General features: G+C 43.4%; 1 protein-coding gene across 2 annotated transcripts in view; it reads right to left on the reverse strand.

Annotated features, from left to right (window-relative positions):
• tmem266 (transmembrane protein 266) overlaps positions 1-20,443 on the reverse strand; it is a 28,153-nt gene extending 7,710 nt beyond the window's left edge. Inside the window, exons 1-3 of one of the 2 annotated variants that reach the window (XM_030095657.1) lie at positions 20,073-20,443; positions 17,758-17,866; positions 9,008-9,196 (exon numbers count right to left, since the gene is read on the reverse strand). In XM_030095657.1, the coding sequence (XP_029951517.1) occupies positions 9,008-9,196; positions 17,758-17,771 (203 nt within the window). In that variant the 5' untranslated portion in view covers positions 17,772-17,866; positions 20,073-20,443. Of the gene's footprint in view, positions 1-9,007; positions 9,197-17,757; positions 17,867-19,901; positions 20,021-20,072 lie in introns of those variants that run through there. The other variant, XM_030095658.1, reaches the window with a different exon arrangement.
• Positions 20,444-22,436: the final 1,993 nt, after the last annotated feature.

The raw sequence follows: 22,436 nt of genomic DNA on the forward strand, positions 1-22,436 counted from the left end.
ACGCTGCATTCCACACACACACATATTAATCAGACGTACCAGAGAAAGAAAGGCGTGTGTGTGTGTGTTTGCGTTGGATTTCTGTCCATTCTCAGAGGCAGCAGCGCCGTCCTTTGAAAATAGCTGCTATCTGTTGTCACCTGTCCCCCACAGAGGAAAGGCTGCGGGCAATGTCCGTCAGAGGACGAGAGAGAATGCAATTTATTCTACTCTCATCTCGCTCGAGCTGAGAATGAAGGAGGCAAACACTGAGGGAGGAAGTGGGGTCCAGCCAGTTCAAAGGCATTGGGATTCATCCAAAAGAGAAGTGGAGAGAGCGCCAGGGAGGAGGGAGGGGGAGAGCTGGAGAAGGAAGAACGACAAAGAGAGAACAGAGGGAAACGCACACTGAGTTAAAGGGCAAGTTCAGATTATCATTTACTGAGTTCTTTCTTTATTTATTTAGTGGTGTCCATATTGAAATGACACACTTAAGTTTAATTTGGTTCAACTTGCATTTAAATATTTTATCTTAGGTTTTGTCATGTTGTGTCAAAAAGTAACTGGAAACATACGTTCTTAAAGTAGCCTTAGCTATTATTTCTTAAATTTGGGGAGTATTCATGAAATATTTTGAATTTTTAAAATTCAATTTTAGTAATGTACCATTTCTGTTGACTTGCATCTAGCTTAGAAAGATTATATTAACGATATTGTAATGTACGTATTTGTTGGAAGTGTTATTATTTGTTGTTTTGCACTTTGGGATTAGAGTATGTTAAATATTGCCCCCAAAAAGTAATTTTCCAACTTCCAAAATATTTTTTTTTTGTAATGTCACTAATATTATGATTTAATTCCAGGTTGTGTGATTATTCTTTTCTTCACTCCATCTCTCAAAAAATGGCAAAATGTTATGGCCCTGAATATAAGGATCAGACTATCTAGTTACATGTTAGAGTTGCACCAGAACCTCCAGTGGACCACGGCCACATAAACTTCTCCATCCTTCACCAAGGTCAGCTCTGGGCCTGGAGCTTGGTCACGCTGTTGCCAAAGCTCTCCCAGAGGCGAGCCGGAGCGCTCCGCTTCCTGCTCCAACCCAGTGTGCCAGCCAGCGCCCACAGATTAGGAGCTCAACACCTCGGATGACAAAGAGGCCGTGGAGGGTAATGGTGTCATTAGCAAATACCAACGCGACTTTTCTTAGCACCGATCTGCTCCCAGGGAACAATGTCGAAACCCATCTGCCGGTGGAAAGGTGCCAAGAAAAAGAAACATTCACCCAACGATGCGGTGCGCACGCACAGTCGCAGGACATTTGTGGACCATTACTTAAAATACAGAATGAGTGGCGCACTCTCCGGGAGGGACAGCTCACTTAACTCCAGGTTTGAAAAGCATGATTTAACTCATACTGTGTGGAATCATAATTCATTCAGACCTCTCCCACAAGCCAGACAGAAAAGGTATTAATTTAATAAACCTGTAAAGAAAAACCCTGTCTGGAAGCAGAGTAAATGGCAGTGATGGATTACTCCGAGCTCAGAAACTTAATTTTAGGAAAATCACTTTAAACCTTGAACGCTGAGGACCTGAAGTATTTATGAGGAAGTCGGGCTGCTTCCGTGGTGATGTGGTGCAAGCCGGGGAAGAAAATCACCTCACTCTCCATCGGGGTCAAGGCACGTTTCAATGAGCAAGCGCCTCAAGTGCTGGTCACGCGCGCAAATAAATGTATGTGCACAGGCAAACAAGGACGCTGCGAGTGGAGGAAATGAAAGCGGCAGGGCGGCGTACACAAGTGGACAGGTTCATGAAGACATCAACACGTGAGCGGCTGCGGCGCTAACACACCGGGGGGAGATCGAAGCGAGCTTGGCAGCGGTGCAGAGAGGGGATTAGATCATGAGGCCGATCGATGGCGGCCTGTGATGGAAGTGATGGCATGCTGTACATGACGCCGGCTGCTGAACGGCCGCCGCAGCCGGACAGAGACATTAAGCAGAATGACTGGCAGGAACGAAAAGTGTCTGGTTGCTCTGCTGGGGCCCATTCACACCGACGGGATGAGCTTTTGGCTCCGTCCCCGGCTAAGTAACTCTCAGTGAGATCCGATCGCAGGGAGCATCTCTTTCATTATACGATCTGCTGTAATGGAGAGAGGATAAAATACAATGTAAACTCATTAGACGCAAGTTAAATGGAAATTAATTCAGAGAGGTGGGGCTCTGTTTGTGTGTGTGATTGTGGGTTTACAGATGGAGCAAGAAGGAAGGGGAAAGGCAATCAACTCCTCTGAGGTATTGATTATAGCAAATAAACACGCACACACGCTCACACCTTCAAAGACAGGCTATCACTTCTGACACTGTTCTGTTCTCTAAATAATTGTTGGCAAATCTTCATCGAATTCTTTATCTCATATTCACTATGATAACTGCTCAGTGAAAAAAATGCAAGTCTTTATCTAAATATGGCCTGTGCCTGCTGCAACACAACCTCAATTAATCATATTGGAAGTCTAAAATGCTGATACGATCAATCGATTGATGGCAAAAAAAATACTGAAATACCAGTGAGTAATTCATTGTAAAACAGCATTTTAAAATAAGGTAGAAAAAAAAATCAACAACTGATAAATACACAGAATGTGAAATCTATACATTACTGAATAGAAATATTACAAAGACGCTACATAGAAATATTTGGAAAAACTTTTATTTCCATGTATTTAGAGGGGACATGTTCTAATCTAGACATAAAAGACACAAAGTAGCTGATTGTGCTAAACGTATGTTGCACTTCAAGGTGATTTGAAGGAGTCACCAGAAAATCTGTTTATTGTGTTCCTATTAGATGAAGAATTAATAAAAGCTCCTGAATGGAGTGTGTGTCATTTGATATTTGGCACCACTTTACAGAAAAAAACTGGAGAATGTGAATGATGTGTGTGTGTGGGCCTCTATGCACCAAAACTAAACACTGACAAAACTGACTTGACTTTGTGAGGTCCTGAACTCGTGAAGGTCAGTGTTAAATAAACACATCGGGGGTATTCCAACTTGATTCGGGTTTGTACTGTAGGTCTGTTCCCAATTTCCTCCCTCTGCTCAGATAACAGCGTAGCTCTGTGATTCACCCAGTATAAACTTCAACCAATTCACACCAACCTGCTGAACTCAGCAGGCTTGGGCAGAGGAAAATGGACCACAACTGTGAGCCTGCAGGCTATGGAATAGCAGAGGTTGGAACGTTTCATTTCATTCAGGCTGTTAAAATAACTCCCTTGACTTTACACAGTCGAGGAGGCTTTTAATCGCCTGCATATGCATTTATTTACTTACAAGTTCAATTTCAAAAATGTTTCCATGGCGTGTGGAAAACGTCAATAAAAATGCAGTTTATTGAGTTTCTCAGGAAGCCATATTTTATTTACTGTAGGCTACGGTTGATCAATCCAGTGATGAATGAAAGACAGTGCACTATTTCATTATAAAAACAACAACAACAAAAAACTTTAGTTAATTGAGAGTTTGGTGGTAGCATTAAGTCTTAAAGAACTGGGACGGTGCCAAACCCACCATTGTGCAGCGTTCTCTCTTCTTTTCACTACGGTCAGTAAAAATTAAGGAAGGGAGGGAATCAGCTGCACAACAGATTTGGGTCTTTTTCACTGGAGATTTATTTTATAATGTGCCGAACAATTTCCGCGTTGCACCTTCACCTAATTTGATCAAATATGCCTCAGCCAAATGGCATTTTCTGATTTTTTTTCCCACTTCTTTTGATGCTACAACCTCAACTTGAAATTTTAGAACTGCACTATGAACTGTCCTCACAGTCAATGAACACCTTGAACAGGTCGTCTATCTGTCACAGGGCTTCTCTGCCTGTTATGACTTTATGAAACACTCTGCACATTCACAGTTTGGTGATTTGAGAGGAAATATTGGGGTCGTGAGAATTAAATCTTGTTGTTGTTGTTGTTGTTTTTGTAATTACATTTGTCATGCCTCTCTAACATTTATGGAAAAAAAGTGTTTCCTTCAACTGAGAGCCTTCATTTCCTGAAAATGAACTGACGGGGCCACTGCGTAGGTTACATTAAAAAAAGGAACAATAACTTATTGAGAAATTACATTGTTTCATTTGTACCTACTGTTGATTCAACTGTACAATCACAGCTAAAAGACGCCCAGGCCAGCAATAAATATGCTGAATGACAAAGTTCTTGGCAAAGTCATTGGCAATAAATATTTTAGGGATTTCGTATGCAATTAAATTTCATGGTTACTGCTTGTGGAATTACTAACATTTGAATTAAAACGACTTGGATCTTGCTTGGAAAGTGCTAACACATTACAAAAAAACCCCAAACAACTACATGGGAAAACGTGTGCTGCCGGTACAACAACTGATGAATAATAATAGTAATCAGCTATCACCTCTTCACTCCTTACATCCTACATTGTGATAAATCCAAACAACAGCAGCTCGGTGCTGGTCTTCGCAGGAGAAATGGGCCACAGATACTAAGCAAATGGAGATGGATGGGGCTCCATGTGCAGAGCAGCAGACAAGCTGTCCCTGATAAATGGGTTTTCACCAGGACACTTGATCTCTCTCGCTCTCAGCCTAAAAAGCAATCTCACACTTTGCATGTCTGTGAATATTAACAAACCCTCAAACCCTGCACTCAAATGTCATCTATTGTGTCGCACATGGTGCCAGGCAAGAGAGCCAATTTGATGGAGAGGACTGTTACTCTGTGTGTTTGAAATAGAGTCAGAGGAACGAAAGAAGAAAAGGAGGAATCCTGGTCTCCTTTCACACAACGAGCAACAGAGAACAAGTACAGTATGGCTTTGGCTCCAAACCGCCATGAAATATTACTGCTGCCAAGATTCATATTAGACTCCAGCATTGTCCTTCACAGCCATATTCTGCACTCCGGATCTTAATAATTATTACATCTTCCAGCAACCTTGAGCGATACCAACCTCTGCTTGATTATGTGCATGTTAACATCCTGCTATAATAATGCACTGTACTGTAAGGGAAGAGGATCGACAACTTCATTTACTGGGAAAATATTAAAGCAATACTGAATGCAATTCACTTGGTAATTAAAAAAAAAAAACCAAACAAAAATAAACTACAAGGCATTAAACTGCCCGTTCCTTGTGAATTCAAATGACATTTAGGTACATAAGGGGTTAAAAGACCAGCTATAACAATGAATTGACTCATCTGTCAACCTGACAAGAGGATGATACCGGAGTCATTGTGAGATGTGATAAAAAGCATGAAAATGGACACATCTTGTCAAAGTTTCTGAGAAGAAAGAAGGCCACTTCATATGGAGTACCTCGAAAATTAACATCCAAAGACAAAATCGCATTGAAATGCATGCCAAAATTCTGCAGCTCACCTCACCAGTAAATCACAACATCTTTCAGGGGAACAACATGAATCAGGTCCAATTGTTGGTAAGATAAGAGGACATTTGTTTACAGCTAACACGATTTCTGATTGTTTTTAAACAGCTATACAATATGTAGCATCAGCATAACAGTGGAAGACAATTCCAAAATAATGCCACATCTGGCCCAATGTTTCCAAGCACAAAACAAAGGACTGTGGTCTGGAAACACATCCTTGAGGAACTCCATGCTTAACAATGTAGAGCACTGAGAGGTTCTTGCTGAATAAGATATTCTGAAATATTCTAACAGGTAAGATTTGAACAACTGAACTACCTGATCTGAGGCTGATTAAAGAACAGTTAGAACAGCCTCAGACACACTTTATCTGATTTTGTGCTGGAAATTTCCCTCAACTCTTCAGTTACAACAGGCGGCGTCGCCATTCAACACTGCACAGGCTTAATCCTACACCACTCTCAAACTAGCATAGAAACGAGATTCCTCAAATGGATTCATTTCCATATGATCTATCTGGAAGCTTTGTGAATGAAAGCGAGGACGAAGGTCATCTGCTCCATTCCTCTCTTCTCTTTATCCCCTCCGCCGCCTCTCTTCTCCAGTCAAAGCGGCAGGTTGACCCACATGAACCATCTGTCATTGCCGCAGCGCCTCACACCTCTCAGTCTGGCCTGTGGAGATCAGCGGCATATGCTGCTGCTGCTGCTGCTGTGGTGAGCGGGATGATCGTAGGACGATAACCCAGGACAAGCTCAGTATATGGATCCAAAGTCCAGAGGCAAAGGCCATGTAGGGAGCTATGGCCCCACCTGCCTTTTAAAAATCCCTGTGACTGTATGAAACAAAAAATCACAACAGATTTCACTTATGCCTCATTTTGTAAAACATCGTCTGTAACATACAGTGTTTTCACAGATGGATGGTGACAGTGACACACATTCAAAACAGATTTTTATGCTGCAATTAAAATGCAAATGAAAATAACCCTCCACACCAGATGCACGCTCCACAGAGATGCCGCAGTTTATTACAGCTTCCAAAATATGATTCAGCTAAAGACCCAAAATATCCACCAACACAAGGAGCTGGCAAGTCAATTGAATACCTGCTTTCCTGTATTAATTTATCATCTTTGTGACATTTAGCTGGGCTGGATGTTACAGTCACAATACAAATATAAGACACAAAGGAAAAATTCTACTTTATAGGAAAAAGGAATGTTAGAAATGAGTTATTAATTAAGTCACCAGGCACATGTTAAATTACGCTGTCACCACACTGGACTTTCCAGCAAGTTCTGGAGAAGACCGCGCAGCCAAAATCTATTAATAATTACATCCAGCTTACCATTGCACATAATCTGCAAGCGCTGTGTGTGCCCTGTGTAGTCCGCAAGAACATCCACCTCCTACATAATCACCCACGCCTCCTGATAAAAAGCCACGAGAAGCTGCTATGCAAGACTAAATGTGAATCTCTTCTGTGCATCCCTTTGCATATGGAACAAAACAAAGCCAGACCTTAATAGTCAAAGATTTTCCTCTCACTTTAAAATATGGAATATTTTCCTCATGTCTGATTACTCACACAAGTCTATTTATTTAACATTCATGCCAAAAATCAATGTGACCTTTACAATCCAAATGAGAAAACACTGATGAAAACATAAACACAGGATACAGTCAGCTCCAGAAAATTAGTAAGTAAGATGAATGGACATGTAAGTCATAATTCTACAGTTACTAATACGAAAAACAAAGCGCTATGGCCGTATTAGCAATGAACCAGAAAAAATACATTTTTGAATAATAACCAAACACGCTAATTTACAAAGAGTTTGAAGCATTCGGCGCAAAAGAATCTGCAGTAGGTTACACCAAGCAAGAGAAAATTTGTTTACAAAGCTGGTGAAGTAATACAGATAGGTCAATACATTAGTGCCTCATTAGGGCCTTTGGTCGTCTTGATTAACTTTGAGTCATGCGGCATTCAACACATCCCACCACTGTGTCATTCCTCGGATGTCACACACATTGAGTCACAGAGGCAGCTGTAACCTGTGGCTCTGCGGCTGCTGAATGACAAATGGAGGTAGGAAACAGTGAGGACGGACATGTTGTGGCAACCCGGAATTATTATCTGAAAACCTCTTTGCATACCGCAGCCCTCACGCACTGATGAAGTACTGCACTGAGGTAAAAAAAAAAAAAAACGCGTTGTTGACTTGGTAGATTTTCCAAAAACATGTCTTTGCTCTGCATGACTTTTCCAAAGCACAATGCCAAATCCCAGGGGGCCGAGGTGTCATATGCTGCCATATGAGAGCGCTTATTGTGATGATAATTTTGCCAGGCGGTCAGATCCTGCCCTTTGCGGTGGCATTGCTGGCGTGTGTGCTTTCCTGTTCTTTTTGTGAGCAAAAGAGTGAGAAAGACACAAGGTAGGATGAGCGAGTGGGTGTTTGGGACAAGACCCATCTGTCCCTGCCCTCTGTCCCGCAGAGCCACGGGCCCGGACAAGGGCCAAACCGAGCGAAGTCTAGGCGGACGTGGTCAGCTGACACATGGGGCTCGGATGGCAAAACGCCGGACGCTCTAATTAAGCTTATGCTGTTTGTCGACTTTTTCTGCATGGATGCCAGCATCGCAGCACGCCAAAAGGGCTGTGAGTCACGCTTCCCGAGTCGAGAGCCACGAACACTCGCTTACAGGGGTGCTCTGGGAGGGGTGTGTCCTGTCCTGAGAACGCTGGGCCTGCAGCACGGCGAGATGGTGATAAGAAAACAACACGGCCCCCTTGACAAGCCGGCCTCGTGGACTGAAGCAGTGCCGCCACGAGGCACTGACATTTCAGGAAAGCTATGGTGCTAACAACACTCTTTGTTTTCTGCCAGAAATTGACATTGTGAACAGAAGCCTGTCTGGTAGAGAGAAATCGCTGCGTCATTGAGCTGAAATGAACACATCAGTGGAGACATTGTCCATTTAACATGGTGACACTAATAAATTGGTTGCCAAATATCCTCGACTCCCGGACTCTAATATAAAATGAGGAATGATTCAATATGCCAGGTGTAATTACCATGTGCAATAACGAGCAATGGAGAGAGTGACGGCGGAGCTTTTCTCTGACCGGGTAGATTATAGATTGCAGTAATTGCAATTCTGCCTTAATTATGAATGTAGCACTTTCATGCAAAAAAAAAAAAAAGCAGACACAATGTCTCAGAAACCGTATCTCTCGCATCTTCCAAACTGCGGAGGCAAATATCCAGAACATCAATCAATGCTTAATTCCATTTCGGGATTTTTAGTAAGCAAATTAATTATAGAACGAGTTCATTGATAATCACGCTGCTAATTTGCTTCAGGCTTCCTCGAATTGTAAAATCTTTGATAACATTGAAGTGATAAATGATAATAATGATAATTAAGGAGTTCAGTTTAGCATAGTTTCAGAAACAAACAATAAGCTTCCCGTCGTATGCTGCCGCTCTGAAATTCATCTCAAGAACCATGAACAGAGCAGCACGGAAAGATAGGAAATGGTCTGAGACGATGATTTGGATTTATTGCACCTACCCATCCCTATTGTCCTCTTCATCAGGGTTGGAGATGAGCTGAGATCCAGCGAGAGATATGTCCAGAGCCGCCAGAGGCAAGTCCCTGTAAGCGAAGCTGACCAGCTGGACGGGGGCCACGCACTGGTTGTCCTCCTCGACCTGTTGGGATATCACCTCCAGCTCCGAGGCTCCAGCCTGAGGAGGAGCCCTGAGAAACAAAACACACCACAAACACAACGGCTTTACAATCAGAGAGCTGATCTTAGCTCTAGGGGTCATTCATGGCATGCTCCCATGCTTTAGGTAATCATGCTCCAGATAGTGTTAAGATGATTAGTGGGACAGCGTTTATTTGAGTGACAGAGACACGAAATACGGTGTGACAAATCCTCGTTTTGCAGCATTTGTCGACAGCTTTAAGAAGAACAATGTTTACTTGACAAGCGCTGACAGGATGATGCACACTTGCTGCAGAGTGCAGTGAAAGATGGTTCAAACCACTCTAAAGAGGCTCATTCATCAATTTTATAAAACCACATAGATTGAAAACAGCACAGATACATCCATCTCCCCGCTCAGCCATCCATATTCCAGATCCGAGCTATTCAGATTACAGTTCCATGGCGCTGGCGCCAAACACAGCTATCCACAAGAACACATTAAAAGTAGTTTATATTCTTGTTTGCATGATTTAAAGGCAGTTTTCATGTTGTCCCTGTGTGTGCATTGTTTTTTCTTTTGTGTTGTCAGCTCTCTGTCTTTGCCAAAAATAATGTGTAAATCATGAACTTGATTGAACTTTATTATACAGTCTCAACACACTTCACATGATCAGCCAGGTTTAGTTTACTGCACACACACACACATACAGTATCAGTGGCGATGGCTGCCCTGCAAGGTGCTTCAGTTTTACACAAACAACACTTCAACAGGTTGAGATAGGCGGTCAAATCAACAACCTTGTGACCGAAAGACAATCCACTACATCAACTGAGCCACAGATGCACCTTTAATTAACCCCATAGTTCTATACACCCATGAAGGTCTGAAATAAAAAGGAGGAGGGGGCTTCTTTCACCAAATATGTGCAAATTTACAGCAATTTATAATAAAACATTGTTGCTCCAAAACATTCACAACCACTGACACTGAAAAAACGTGGACTTCAGATGACAGTAGATTGTCTGTTTTCCAAGTAAGACTTCTCTCTTTCTCTTTATCCACCTCACATTCTCTGTGAAGATGGCTATATTTAGCAGAACCAGACAAGGTGTCATTTTATCTGCCAATGAGGTCTTAAAACTTAAATGTGTGGGGAGGGCTGTGATCCTTCCAGCTCAGCCAATGGCGGCCAAGGAGAAGTCACCCTGGAACGGGAGATTCACATTGCTTGGCTGCAGTCCCAGTGCAGCCAGTGTGGAGACATCAATAACTGGAGTACTTAACAGTGGAGGAAGGCATTGATTACAAGACAGTGGGAACAAAAGCCACTGGGCTGGTGAATCCTACAACCTCTGTGCTGGAGGTGAAACAGAGAGGGACGACCGGTTAGTGGAAGATCACTGAGCAAACTCAGCTTCATGTTAAATGTTAATGTACGCAGGCCTTGAGAGGAAACAAGGTCTATAGTATTTCTGATTTACTTATGGAATAATGGACAGATAGTTCACTTCCTTGTTTGATATTTGTTATTATCACAGGAAAACAACAATTGTAATAATTACATTTTTTTTAACATGTCAGATTAAGTCTGCAGAACACAAACCCTGCAAGCTCTCATGTCCTAAGCACATTTATAATGTCATGCCCTTCCTCTGACCTTTTCATGATGTGAGTCCAGCTATAGATATGTTGCTTTGCTCGAGGGCCAAATACCCATATATTAACTTTCCCGCCACAAATTCTGACCGTGCATCCTGATGTTATCTGTTACAGCTGGCACCTCTGACCAGCCGCAACAAGGACATTAGTCATTCTTGATAGACACAAACTGTTTTGTGCATCAAAATCACATTTCCAGACAATCACAGAGCGGGCCAGGAGCCATTATATGCAGAGCCTGGTGGAGTGGATGGTTGCAATCCTGGGGAGGGAGTGGAGGCGTCACATCAGAACACTCCACTCCCTTCAACAATGCAGGCAAGGACAGCCGGCAGCACGCTGAAGGCTAGGCTGTTTTCAGAGGAATGTAATATTAGTAAATGCCACAAGGAAGCAAAAAGGTTAACATGAAGCATGCATGGCTGCCGAGGAAAAACGGGGAACCATACAGGGTAAGAGCTCAGCGGTACACTGAAACCTATAGATTCTACATTAGCTGACGTTCCCAAATACTGATGAGATTTGAAATATAAAATATTGTTTTCACTATATGTCTGCAGGCTGTGGTTAAATTGCACTGCCACATGCACCTTCATCTCACATATTGTTGGTAAAGCAGGTATAAAAGAGAGATGGAAGCATAGAAGCACAGAGTGGCTTGCAGCTCATGTTTCGCTTCATTTTGTGGTAATCAAAGTACCTGTTTTAGGTTCTCCCAATAAGAGATTTTCGGTTTAGTTGTGCTTGTGTTTCACAGTAAATATAGTCTTTTTGGAAATGTATATTTCCTCTTCTTGTGTAACAAATGCCAGTTCTGAAGACGTGTACTCCTTATACATTGTATTTCACATCTTAAATTTGACATGCAGTGAATAAGAAAAAGGAAAATATCTTCTCTCCAGTTCTGATTGGACAGTTTAGAGGAGTTTGTCATCATGTTGCAGGCTGCATAACCATTTACCTCAAACGCTCCAAAAATATGTGAGGAGGGTGAGATTATTTCACTTTATATCAATAATATACCGGCAACATAAAGATACTCCCCAGTAACACATTCCTCAGAGTGTATACTGCACTGAATAGTTTTCCTTAAAACCCCCTTCTCGGCAAGACTCAGCAGTTTTATAGATCTTAAGCTCTGAAGGAAACTCATATGTTATCCATTTCAACCTCATTTTTCTGCATTTTATGGATAAAGTTGGGAAAGTCACTGGAAATGTCCAATAGAAATGCATCAAAAAATATATATACATTTTTTTTTCCACTTGTGAACACTTATACTAGCGCAAAGAAGGAAAGCAGTATAGAGGACATAAGATCCCATGGGGGGGGGGGGGGCATTTATCAGGGGGTCTATTTTCATGCAAATAAATGAATTTATTTTAAAGAAATAACTCGTAATTAATCACTCAACATGTAAACTTGAGCCATTCATTTGATATATTTCAAAATGTTTAAGTGATCTCACATGGAGGTTTTTGGCACTTCCATCTATCCATTCGTCTTCTACCACTTATCCGGGACTGGGTCGCAGGGGCAGCAGTCTAAGTAGGGATGCCCAGACTTCCCTGTCACCAGACACTTCCTTCAGTTCTCCCAGGAGGATCCCGAGGCGTTCCCAGGCCAGCCGAGAGACATAGTCTCTCCAGCGTGTCCTGGGTCTTCCCCGAGGTCTCCTCCTGGTGGGACATGCCCGGAAACCCTCCCCAGGGAGGCGTCCAAGAGGCATCCTGAAGAGGTGCCCGAACCTCCTCAGCTGGCTCTTCTCGATGTGGAGGAGCAGTGGCACCACTCCAACCTTCTCCCTGGTGACTGAACTTCTCACCCTATCTCCAAGTGCCCAGCCACCCTACGGAGGAAACTCAATTCAGCTGCTTGTATCTGGAATCTTGTCCTTTCGGTCATGACCCAAATCTCATGACCATAGGTGAGGGTGAGGACACTGATTGACAGCTAAATCGAGAGCTTCGCCTTTCAGCTCAGCTCCTTCTTCACCACAATGGACCGATACGACGACTGCATCACTGCAGATGCAGCACTGATCCACCTGTCAATCTCATGCTCATCCTTCCCTCATTTGTGAAAAAAACCCTAAGATACTTAAACTCCTCCACTTGGGCCAGGGTCTGTCCACCGACCTGGAGAGGGCAGACCACCTTCTTCCGGTCAAGGGCCATGGCCTCAGATTTCGAGGTGCTGATCCTCATCCCTGTCAGGTCACACTCGGCTGCAAACCGCCCCAGTGCATGCTGTAGGTTCAGGTTTGATGAAGCGAACAGGACAACATCATCTGCAAAAAGCAAAGATGAAATCCTGTGGTCCCCAAACCGGACCCCCTCCAGCCATTGGCTGCACCTAGAAATTCTGTCCATAAATATTATGAACAGAACCAGTGACAAAGGGCGGCCTGCTGTAATCTAACATGCACCGGGAACAGGTCCAACTTACTGCCAGCAATGCGGACCAGACTCCTACTCCGGTCATACAGAGACCGGACGGCCCTTAACAAGGGACCCCGGACTCCGTATTCTCGAAGCACCCCCCACAAGACACCACGAGGGATGCTGTCGAATGCCTTCCTCAAGTCCAGAAAACACATGTGAACTGGTCGGGCGAACTCCCACGACCCCTCGAGCACCCTATGGAGGGTATAGTGTTCCACGACCAGGATGCAACCGCATTGTTCCCCCTGGATCTGAGGTTCAACTAATAGACTGCCCCTGTTTTCACCAGAGTGTCCGAAACATGTGGTTGGAGGTCAGATGACAAGGCGACAAAGTCGATCATCAACCTCCAACCTTGGGTGTTCTAGTGCCAAGTGCACTTATGGACACCCCTGTGGTGGAGCATGGTGTTCGTTATGGACAAACTGCAGCTAGCACAGAAGTCCAATAACATAACACCACTCAGGTTCAGATCAGGAAGGTTGTGCATCCCAATCACCCACCTCCCGGTCTCAATGTGTCTGCCCACGTGGGCGTTGAAGTCCCCCAGTAGAACAATAGTTGGAGCACTGTCCAGCACTCCTCCTCGGGACTCCAAGAAGGCCGGGTACTCTGTACTGCTGTTTGGCCCATAAGCCGAGACAACAGTGAGGCACCTGTCCTCAACCCGAAGGTGCAGGGATATGACCCTCTCGTTCACTGGGGTGAACTCCAACACATAGCAGCTGAGTTGTGGAGCTATAAGCAAGCCCACACTAGCCCACCGCCTCTCACCAGGGTCAACGCCGGGGAAGTTGAGAGTCCAGCTCTTCTTGAGAGATTGGGTTCTAGAGCCCAGGCTGTGTGTGGAGGTGAACCTGGCTATATCTAGTCGGTACCCCTCAACCTCCCTCACAAGCTCAGGCTCCTTTCCCCTCAACAAGGTGACATTCCATGTCCCTAGAGCTAGTCTCTGTGTCCAGGGATCGGGTCGCCGGGCACCCTGCCTACGGCTGCAACCCAATCCACAATGCACCCGGCCCCTACGGTTCCCTTGGTAGGTGGTGGGTCCGCTGAAGGGTAGGCCCACGTCGCCCCTTCGTGCTGAAACCGGCTGGGCCACCAAACCCCAGGCCTGGCTCCAGGGTGGGGACCCAGCTGCACCATCTCGGACAACTTCATGGCCCTTGATTTAATCTGTCTCATAGGGGTTATGTACCTTTAATTCATTTAGTAGTGCTCAAGTTTGTTTTTCGTTAAATATAAAGAGAATGAGGAATAAGACTAGGGATATCTGCATCCATATTTTCTGTCTTACCAGCACATAAATACATCATCTCATTGCTTAAAATACAATAATGTCTGAGAAAAACATGAAAATGTGTACATTGAACTGCCAATGGTGAGTTTCTGTGCAAATGTCTATCGAAAATAACTGCTAGTTTAAGGTAAAGTACAATGAACAGTACAGACAATAAAAGAAATTTCCGTGTGATTATTGTAGTTTTTAGATAAAACACAATATACTGTGATCTGTCTTGGTGACATTGGGTGACTTCATATTTCAAATCACCTTTTCTGAGCAATACATTGTCTGCTTCTGTCACTTCAATGGATTTTGAAGTGCCGCCTCAGCACAAAGTGTGACTTCGCAGAGGGCATCGATATCATTATCATTCAGAGAGCTCAGTGTTTCTGGCCAGCTGTCTGTAACCCAGCTGCTACGTTTCACCATAAATGTTTATATGCAGACTCTGTGGTGACACAACAACCTGACATCCTGATACCGTCACAAGCTGCTGACATAATGGTGCTATTGTAACATGGTTTGGACTTGCAGAGGGAAACTGACAGATAATGTAGCACTGTGGACAATAACAGCTATGGTGTGGTCAATGACAATTATTACTTCAAGCTGTTACAACATGAAATAATGTTCTGGGTAATTATTCAGCTTTAGCCCATTTTTTCAGTTTCTCTGACTGAGTTCACAGCAATGACAATAAAGCAATGAAAATTCGTGGACATTATTACAGTCAAAGCTGCTCCAATGCATATTTCTTGGCTGTTACATTCAAACTATTTGTCAGCAATTGAGTGTCTTCGGGGCGTATCACTGTCTTTTATACAAAATAGAGTTACAGTAAATGGCAAATGGACTGCACTTATATAGCGCTTTTCCTCTACATTAACTCCACCATAACACCATTGCTTCTGATGGTCGCTGCCTACTGTAATGAAATTAACAACACAGTAACAAATTACTGAACGATGGTTTTGAACCAGACAAAACCAGTGAAGAGCTGCTGTCTTGCTCTGTGCCGCTCACCAAGGCGGTTGAAGAGTTAACATTAGTCAATATTAGAAAGCCTCATGGCCCCTAAATGATAATTAGCTTTGTTGGTAGTTTATCTCGGCTGTTTCACTGCTTCATTATATTGCTATTTGTTCAATAATTTATCATTTTTAGAAGAGGCGAACAGGTTCTGCAGAGCAGGTGAAAACAATTTCCACACTTGCACAGGCAGTTGCAGCGAGGCACTTGCTATTAAAAATGCCAAACATCAATAAAAAGCAGATCGACTCAGACGAAGACAACACGCACCACTATTTGACTTCCAGCTTAAAGACGTAACTTTAGCATGAGTGAGTCAGTCATTATACAACCCGGCTAATGTGTTGCTACAATACAATTACATGCACACTATTAGGACTTCCTGCATATGAGAGAAAATTAAAATGAGCCGCAGAAGTTACTTTTAGATTTACTAATTTTTTTTAGTAGCAACTAAGTAGCTATTAAAGAAACTCCATGACCTTTTGGAAGAGTAAAAATTCACTGTATGTAAGTGTCAAATTTATAGAAACCCACATTATTTTTTAAATATTTGCAATATTTGTTTTACTTAAAAAAATAATAATAAAAAAAAAACGACACGATATCAGGATACTAAAGGATGAAGGGAGAAATGTCTCAATTAAAGCTAGAAATATTAATATTCTTATTTCCATTAGAAACTGTTGTATAGTCAAGGAACACCGCTGCCCTAAGTTTAACACTATATCATTCAGAAGTTTGAATGGCAAGATTAACGCGGCCATTAGCTGCTTAAACTGTGAATTGCCTATCAGCAAATTTCTGCTAATAGCTTCATTATGATGACAAATGAAGAGTGGCGCAGTCCTCAATCATGTAACACTGAGGCTAGTGACAGTAAATATTAGATGTTCTGTTTTAAGTGTGCTCCTCTAAGTTTTTACTGTTCACAGCACAGCTCCATGGTGTGGATGGTCATACATGGTGATGTTCGATCAGTCAACAGAACCTGTTGAACATGGTGAATGGGGCCGAGGCAAACACCTGTTTCTAGTTTTCCCATTTGCGTACTCACATGATGATTTTACTGAAGGAGTTAGCAATTACAATGCAGGGTTTAAAAAAATCAGAGAGAAATAAACATCTATTTCCATTTTGTGATTCTCACAAAGCAAGACTCAGTGCAACATGAAATCAAACAGGATTTTTTTTTTTTTTTAATTTGAAAGGAAACTCATGTTTTAACACAAGTTAAAACTTTTCTTTTGTTCATTTTGAAAAACCTTGTCTGTTACAGACCCAGGGACGGTATAACATTTGACATGCGTTCAAATTAATGCATTAACTATATATGCCACATCCTCTCTATGTATTTTCTGATTGTATTTCCTGCTGCCTTCAGATCAGAGGCGGCTGGGAGGGATAGAGAGAGGGAGGCGGAGAGAGAAAGATAGAGCTGGAGGGGAAGGAGGAGAATTTACAGCAGCATCAAGTGTAAGAGAGCAGGGAGAGGTGAAAACAACTCTAAAGACTTTTCTCTGCATGAGTTTCCCATCTGTCACTTCACTGAGAGTCACTGGCATTCGGTCGCAATAAATATTGCCTTTGTATCACTAACCAGCTGACACAATCTTCATCGTATCTGTTTACTGATGTTTCGTGCCTGTGTTCTCCTTATCAACCATCGACTCCATTAATCTGTCTCTCTGAGGTCCGGACAGAGATCCCCGCTGGTTGGACTACAGCTGACCAAACCCACTCTGCATTCATCTCTCACTCCACTCCTACGACTCCACGCCACTTTCTCTCACCAGGCTCCATTCCCCACACTCCACGCCATTTCCCTTCTCTTAGCCCCAACCCTGACTGTCATCAGAATGCAGGGTCTGTCTGAAGGACCACACACAGAGTAATTATTAATAAGAGAAGATGACAAGTGAACATCCCTCATGAATGCTAAGGGATGCCAGCGGAGACCGGAGAAGGCCGGCCATTCTCTCAGAGTCACAAACGCTGGACGAGACCAAGCTCTGCATTCAAACCGTCACTCACAGGAGGCAGAATGCGAATATGCAGGTCGCATCCTGCTAGTCGTACGCTACGGTGATGACTGTCTCCTCGCAGAGCATTGCGTGCTCATAAATAGAGATTTAAGATTTCACACTCTCACACGTGGATTCAAACAAGACTGGTTGGTGTTATACTTACTGGGTCTTGCTCATGTTGAGATCTTGTTTCTGCAAATAGACGTCCGCGCTAAATGATCCCAAGTGTGAAAAGTGATTTCACCACTGAAGAGATCTGGCTCCTACCACACCTGCAGTGAATGAATAAAGCATAAGGCAATATAAGCAGAAAAGAAATAACACATCATGAAGTCAAGCTCAAACTCTTGTCTGTACTGAGGAAGACTGTGGGAAATGATTGTGAGTTCCAGAAAAGCATCATCATTGATGTTGTGGTATTTCCAAAGCAAGAAACAAACATTTATTGTGAAAACTATCAATGCGCAGTTGAAAATGACACCTGGAGCCTGATTTATCAGTGAAGCCTCAGCTTTTCCTAAAGTCACCCCGTCATAAGTCAAGCTTCAGCTATGCCTGGTTCGACCATTTTGCTGGGGAGAACTAAACTGTAATGGGTTTTAAATCTCATCCAATGTATGCTCCGCTGTGTGAATCTGGGGCCGGGGAACATCACACCTCTTGCATAGCAAGTGCAGCAGGATGCTAGCTCTTTGTGAAACAGGATAGAGAGCCATTGAGGTCCAGGTCTGTTTAATGAAAGCCCATCCCAACTGCTTAACAGACATGGCAAGGCTGGGCAGGAAAGTCCACTAACAGCCACTGCTGCAATATGAAATGTCCATTGTAATAAGAGAACTATCAGTACAACAAAAAGAGAAGGACTATTACTGGAAATGTTACATTTTATTTGACTTTATAGTTAGACCAGGGTTCGCACAAAGACTGAATCATGCTCCAAACTCAGTTTCAGTTCCTCGTGTTTCAACACTATAACATCATGTTGTTAATGATTTTTGGGCTCTGTAGTAAAACATTACACCTACTTGTGCTGCATGCTTTTAATCTTAATGATTTGGGAAGTCACTGACTGGTCTGCAAATGTTTTTGCAACTGAATTGTTGCACATATTGTACACATTTGTGTTGAAGCTTATTTACAAATTTGATGTCTAAGATGAAAACATATGGTACAAAAATGTACATCTGTCAACTGAGTTTTAACCATTAATCTTCTTGCCCACTTCATTAACATGAAACTGTCCTGACAATATATGGAGAGCAAAGCAGCTCAGGCATCCCTGTACCCCAAAACATCCTCTTGCTCCCCTGAGGGACCCCTGGTTTGTTCCCAGAATGACCTGAGAGACAAGGTCTCTCAAGTGGGTCCTGAGCTGACCCAGAAGCCTGCTTCCAGTTAGTCATGACTGGTACATTTTCAAACTGAGGTGATCATAGTTTTATACCCAACTTACAGCTGTTTATCAGAAATTTTCAAAAATCCAAAGGGGGAGGAAACCAACTTGACCCTCACACTTTTCTGCTGCTGCACTTTCCTAAAACTCTGTGGCACTCCCCCAGGAGAGATCCAGCCCACACGCTGGAAAGCACTGAGTGAGAAGATATTTTATTATCAGGGTGGCTTGTGACACTCAAGCAGAGTTAAAAAACTTCAGAGGTGAGGAGTCAGCATTCACAGGGAGTGATATATTGAAGCACAGCAGATAGGATGCTACTCAGGACAACTCAGCCCAGGTCACTGAAGGGCTGAGGGTGAGACTGTTCCACTGCAGCACATCAACATGCAATGTTTAACTTTTTATTCAGAAACCATGAGAGACTAACGCAGAGCCACAACACTGTAAAGACCAGCAAGTGAAATCAAATATAGATGTTAATTCACCAATCAGGATTTTCTCCACTGTTGTAAATGAGAAAGATCAGATTTCACAATCAGCATCTTGAGTTTGTCTTATTACTATAAGTACAGCCCACAGTGAGTGTTTCATCAGCGGGGGAGGCTTTCCACAAAGGCTGCACATTTTTGGTCTTTTTCTTTTCTTACCTCCTCTTTCATTTTCATAGCAATTTGTACACAACTCCTCTGCCTTTCAGTGTGTATATATTTTTTTAACACTGATTCTCCACCATGTCAAAAACAAACAGTCGTGGTGCTGTGAACATTTTTCGCACTGTGCTGCTCAGAGGCCATGCAGCCTCAGTCCTGTTCCCGTTCGGAGCCAGCGCCGACACACACCAACTACACCCGCTGCGCTCTCTATGAACAACACACACCGCCTGGAAGAGAGAAACACAAAGACACACTAACCTCTCGCGCTTTCTTGCTCTACATTGTGTAAAGTGTGGTCGTGACTCCTTTGCCCTCGCAGTGATGATGGTAATATCTCCCTCCTCGTCGATGATGATGATGGTGATGATGATGGTGATGATGATCAGTGTGAGGGGAGCTCGGATCCTGCTGTGTGTGGGTTGCGATTACCCTTAGATTGGCGTCGGCCGAGCCCCCGTGTCGCCCCTCGGAAGACAGCGCACGTCGAAAACACCTACTCCGGACCGAGAGCAGCATCCTCCGGCGGAGGAGACGAGCCTGTCACCGGATCAGGCTGATAACGACATCTTCGGAGGGGAGGCGTCATGTGCTCGCAGGGCTTCCCCCACAATCACATCAGGGACTCCATGTGCCCGATAATAATAAGGAGGAGAGGAGGTCCGCGGCCGGGGGGGAGCTGTCCAGGTGCTGAAGACGGGATCCCAGCTGCTCCAGATGCGCGTCCAGCGGTGCCGCCGTCACCGCGGGAGACAGCCGGTCACTCTCAACATACGGTACAGGAAAGAAAAAAAAAAAAAAAAAAAAAAAAAAAAGACACCCCCCCCTCCTCCAAAACCGCATTAATATCAAATAAAGCACATCGCATGTAGTCCGCGTTCCCGTTAAAGCGTCGCAGCCTGCAGTGGATCGTCCTTCCTCCCGCGCCTCCCTCTCAGCGTCGACGCTTCGCTTCACCTCTGGAGCTTCGGAGCTTCCTCGCGATAACAAAACCCTCCCGCCCCAAGAAAAACACAGTCACTTCACACTCGCAGCGACTTCAAGTGTTTCCGTGGCCCTCAGTGGAGAGTGAAACGCAGCTCGCCCAGTCTGCAGCCCTCCCTTCTCTGGACTTCACCACAGCACAGCCGTTTTCAGTTGTGCGAAAAATGCAGCAGAGGAATTAAGAGGGGTAGATCCACAGACTTTGGGGGGATTGGGGGGGGGGGGGGGGGGGGGGGGGGGGGATTGGGGGGGGGGGGGGGGGGGTGGAGCACAAGTTAAACTTCAGGTCGACTGAAAATAATAAAAATCAAAGCCGCCAGCTCTATAATATTTCAAAATGAACTTTATGATTGTTCACTCCAGGTGGTGTGGTTAACTTGTCCTGCACCTGAATCCAGGGATCAGTGCTGCATTCTCACACATCACTGGAACTTAGTGCATTTTAACTACTTTAACTAAGATTTGAATTTAATTCCACCCTCACTTCTCTCAACCTGCTGACATCCCATTTTAAAAATAAGATAAATTACAAATATCAACATATATGAATTCATCAAACGAAACATCCATAGCAGGCCTATTGTTAAATTTACAAGGGTTCCTCTGTTGCGGATTAAAGGGACAGGTATGGATCCAAATCAAAGAAAAGAAATGACAGAATAATTGAAAGATAAAATGAGTCACCAGCCATATTATCAAAAATATAACACATTTAATTAAACTACTAGTTTTTACTTCCTCATCTGTTAATAATCGCACATTATTAGAGCGGTTGTGATGAAATAAACGGCGAAAACTTAGCTTAGAACACAGTATCAGCATAAAGAAGCAGTGAAAATGAACAAAATGTGTCTAAATATAGAATGCAGCCTGGCCACGTCTGAAATGCTGGAGGGTTTGTAATTTGAAACTGATACTGCGAGTCATTGATGTCAGGAGTCTGTCACTCCGTCAGTGACATTTCTGTGTCGAAGGGTTGGCCCCACTTCTTGAGCTAAAAATGGCATTATGATGAGTCAGCTAACGGTTTGGAGCGTGGAAGAGTAATTATTTGTCTGACGGAAATGAAGTGGTGCGTTCACAGACAACAAAAGTTCCCACGATTCCATTCATGCCTTCTTGCATACCAGCCATTCACTTGTTTCCTACCAAACCCAAACACACTGACTTCACAGGAACTAGTTATTTCCTCAGTCCGGTGACGTGACGCAACGAAACAGCCGAGTGTCAAAAACAAAAGACAGCTGAAGACGATCGAAATGACCTCTCTGGCGACTTACAAGACCTCCGAAAACCCTTTAGGAATTACTCATAACGTCACCAAATGGCACAATTAATGACAAGAACAAATGACCTGCCACCAGTGGACAAGTATCCTGACGTTTAACTCTCTATTCACAATGTGGCCAAACTGCAATCACAACATTTTTCTAGGCTGAGGGAGGAACACGCCCACATAAGAATGCCTTCAAAAATCTAACCGTCACTACGACTTTCCTTGAGGACCTGAGCTAAGCACCAAAAAGTCAAGATTTCACTTGCAGGTAAAGGCATATTTCCAATTTGTTTTGGGGGTAAATGTAAGGATTTATGAATCTTCACAGCTTATTAGTGATTTTTTAATGCTAGTCACATGTAGGAAACTGTTTATATATGTAGTATTGTTTTTATTACTCTGGTCACAAGACACTTTCCTTGACGTTGAGCGATTACTCAACACATATGTTTTCTTTGCTCTTAGGACGGAGTAAGAAGACTCACCGCAGATGATGGCAGGTAGTTATGAAGATATAATCATAAAAATGATAAATA

Source organism: Salarias fasciatus, chromosome 7 (genome assembly GCF_902148845.1).
Source record: "Salarias fasciatus chromosome 7, fSalaFa1.1, whole genome shotgun sequence".
NCBI lineage: Eukaryota > Metazoa > Chordata > Actinopteri > Blenniiformes > Blenniidae > Salarias > Salarias fasciatus.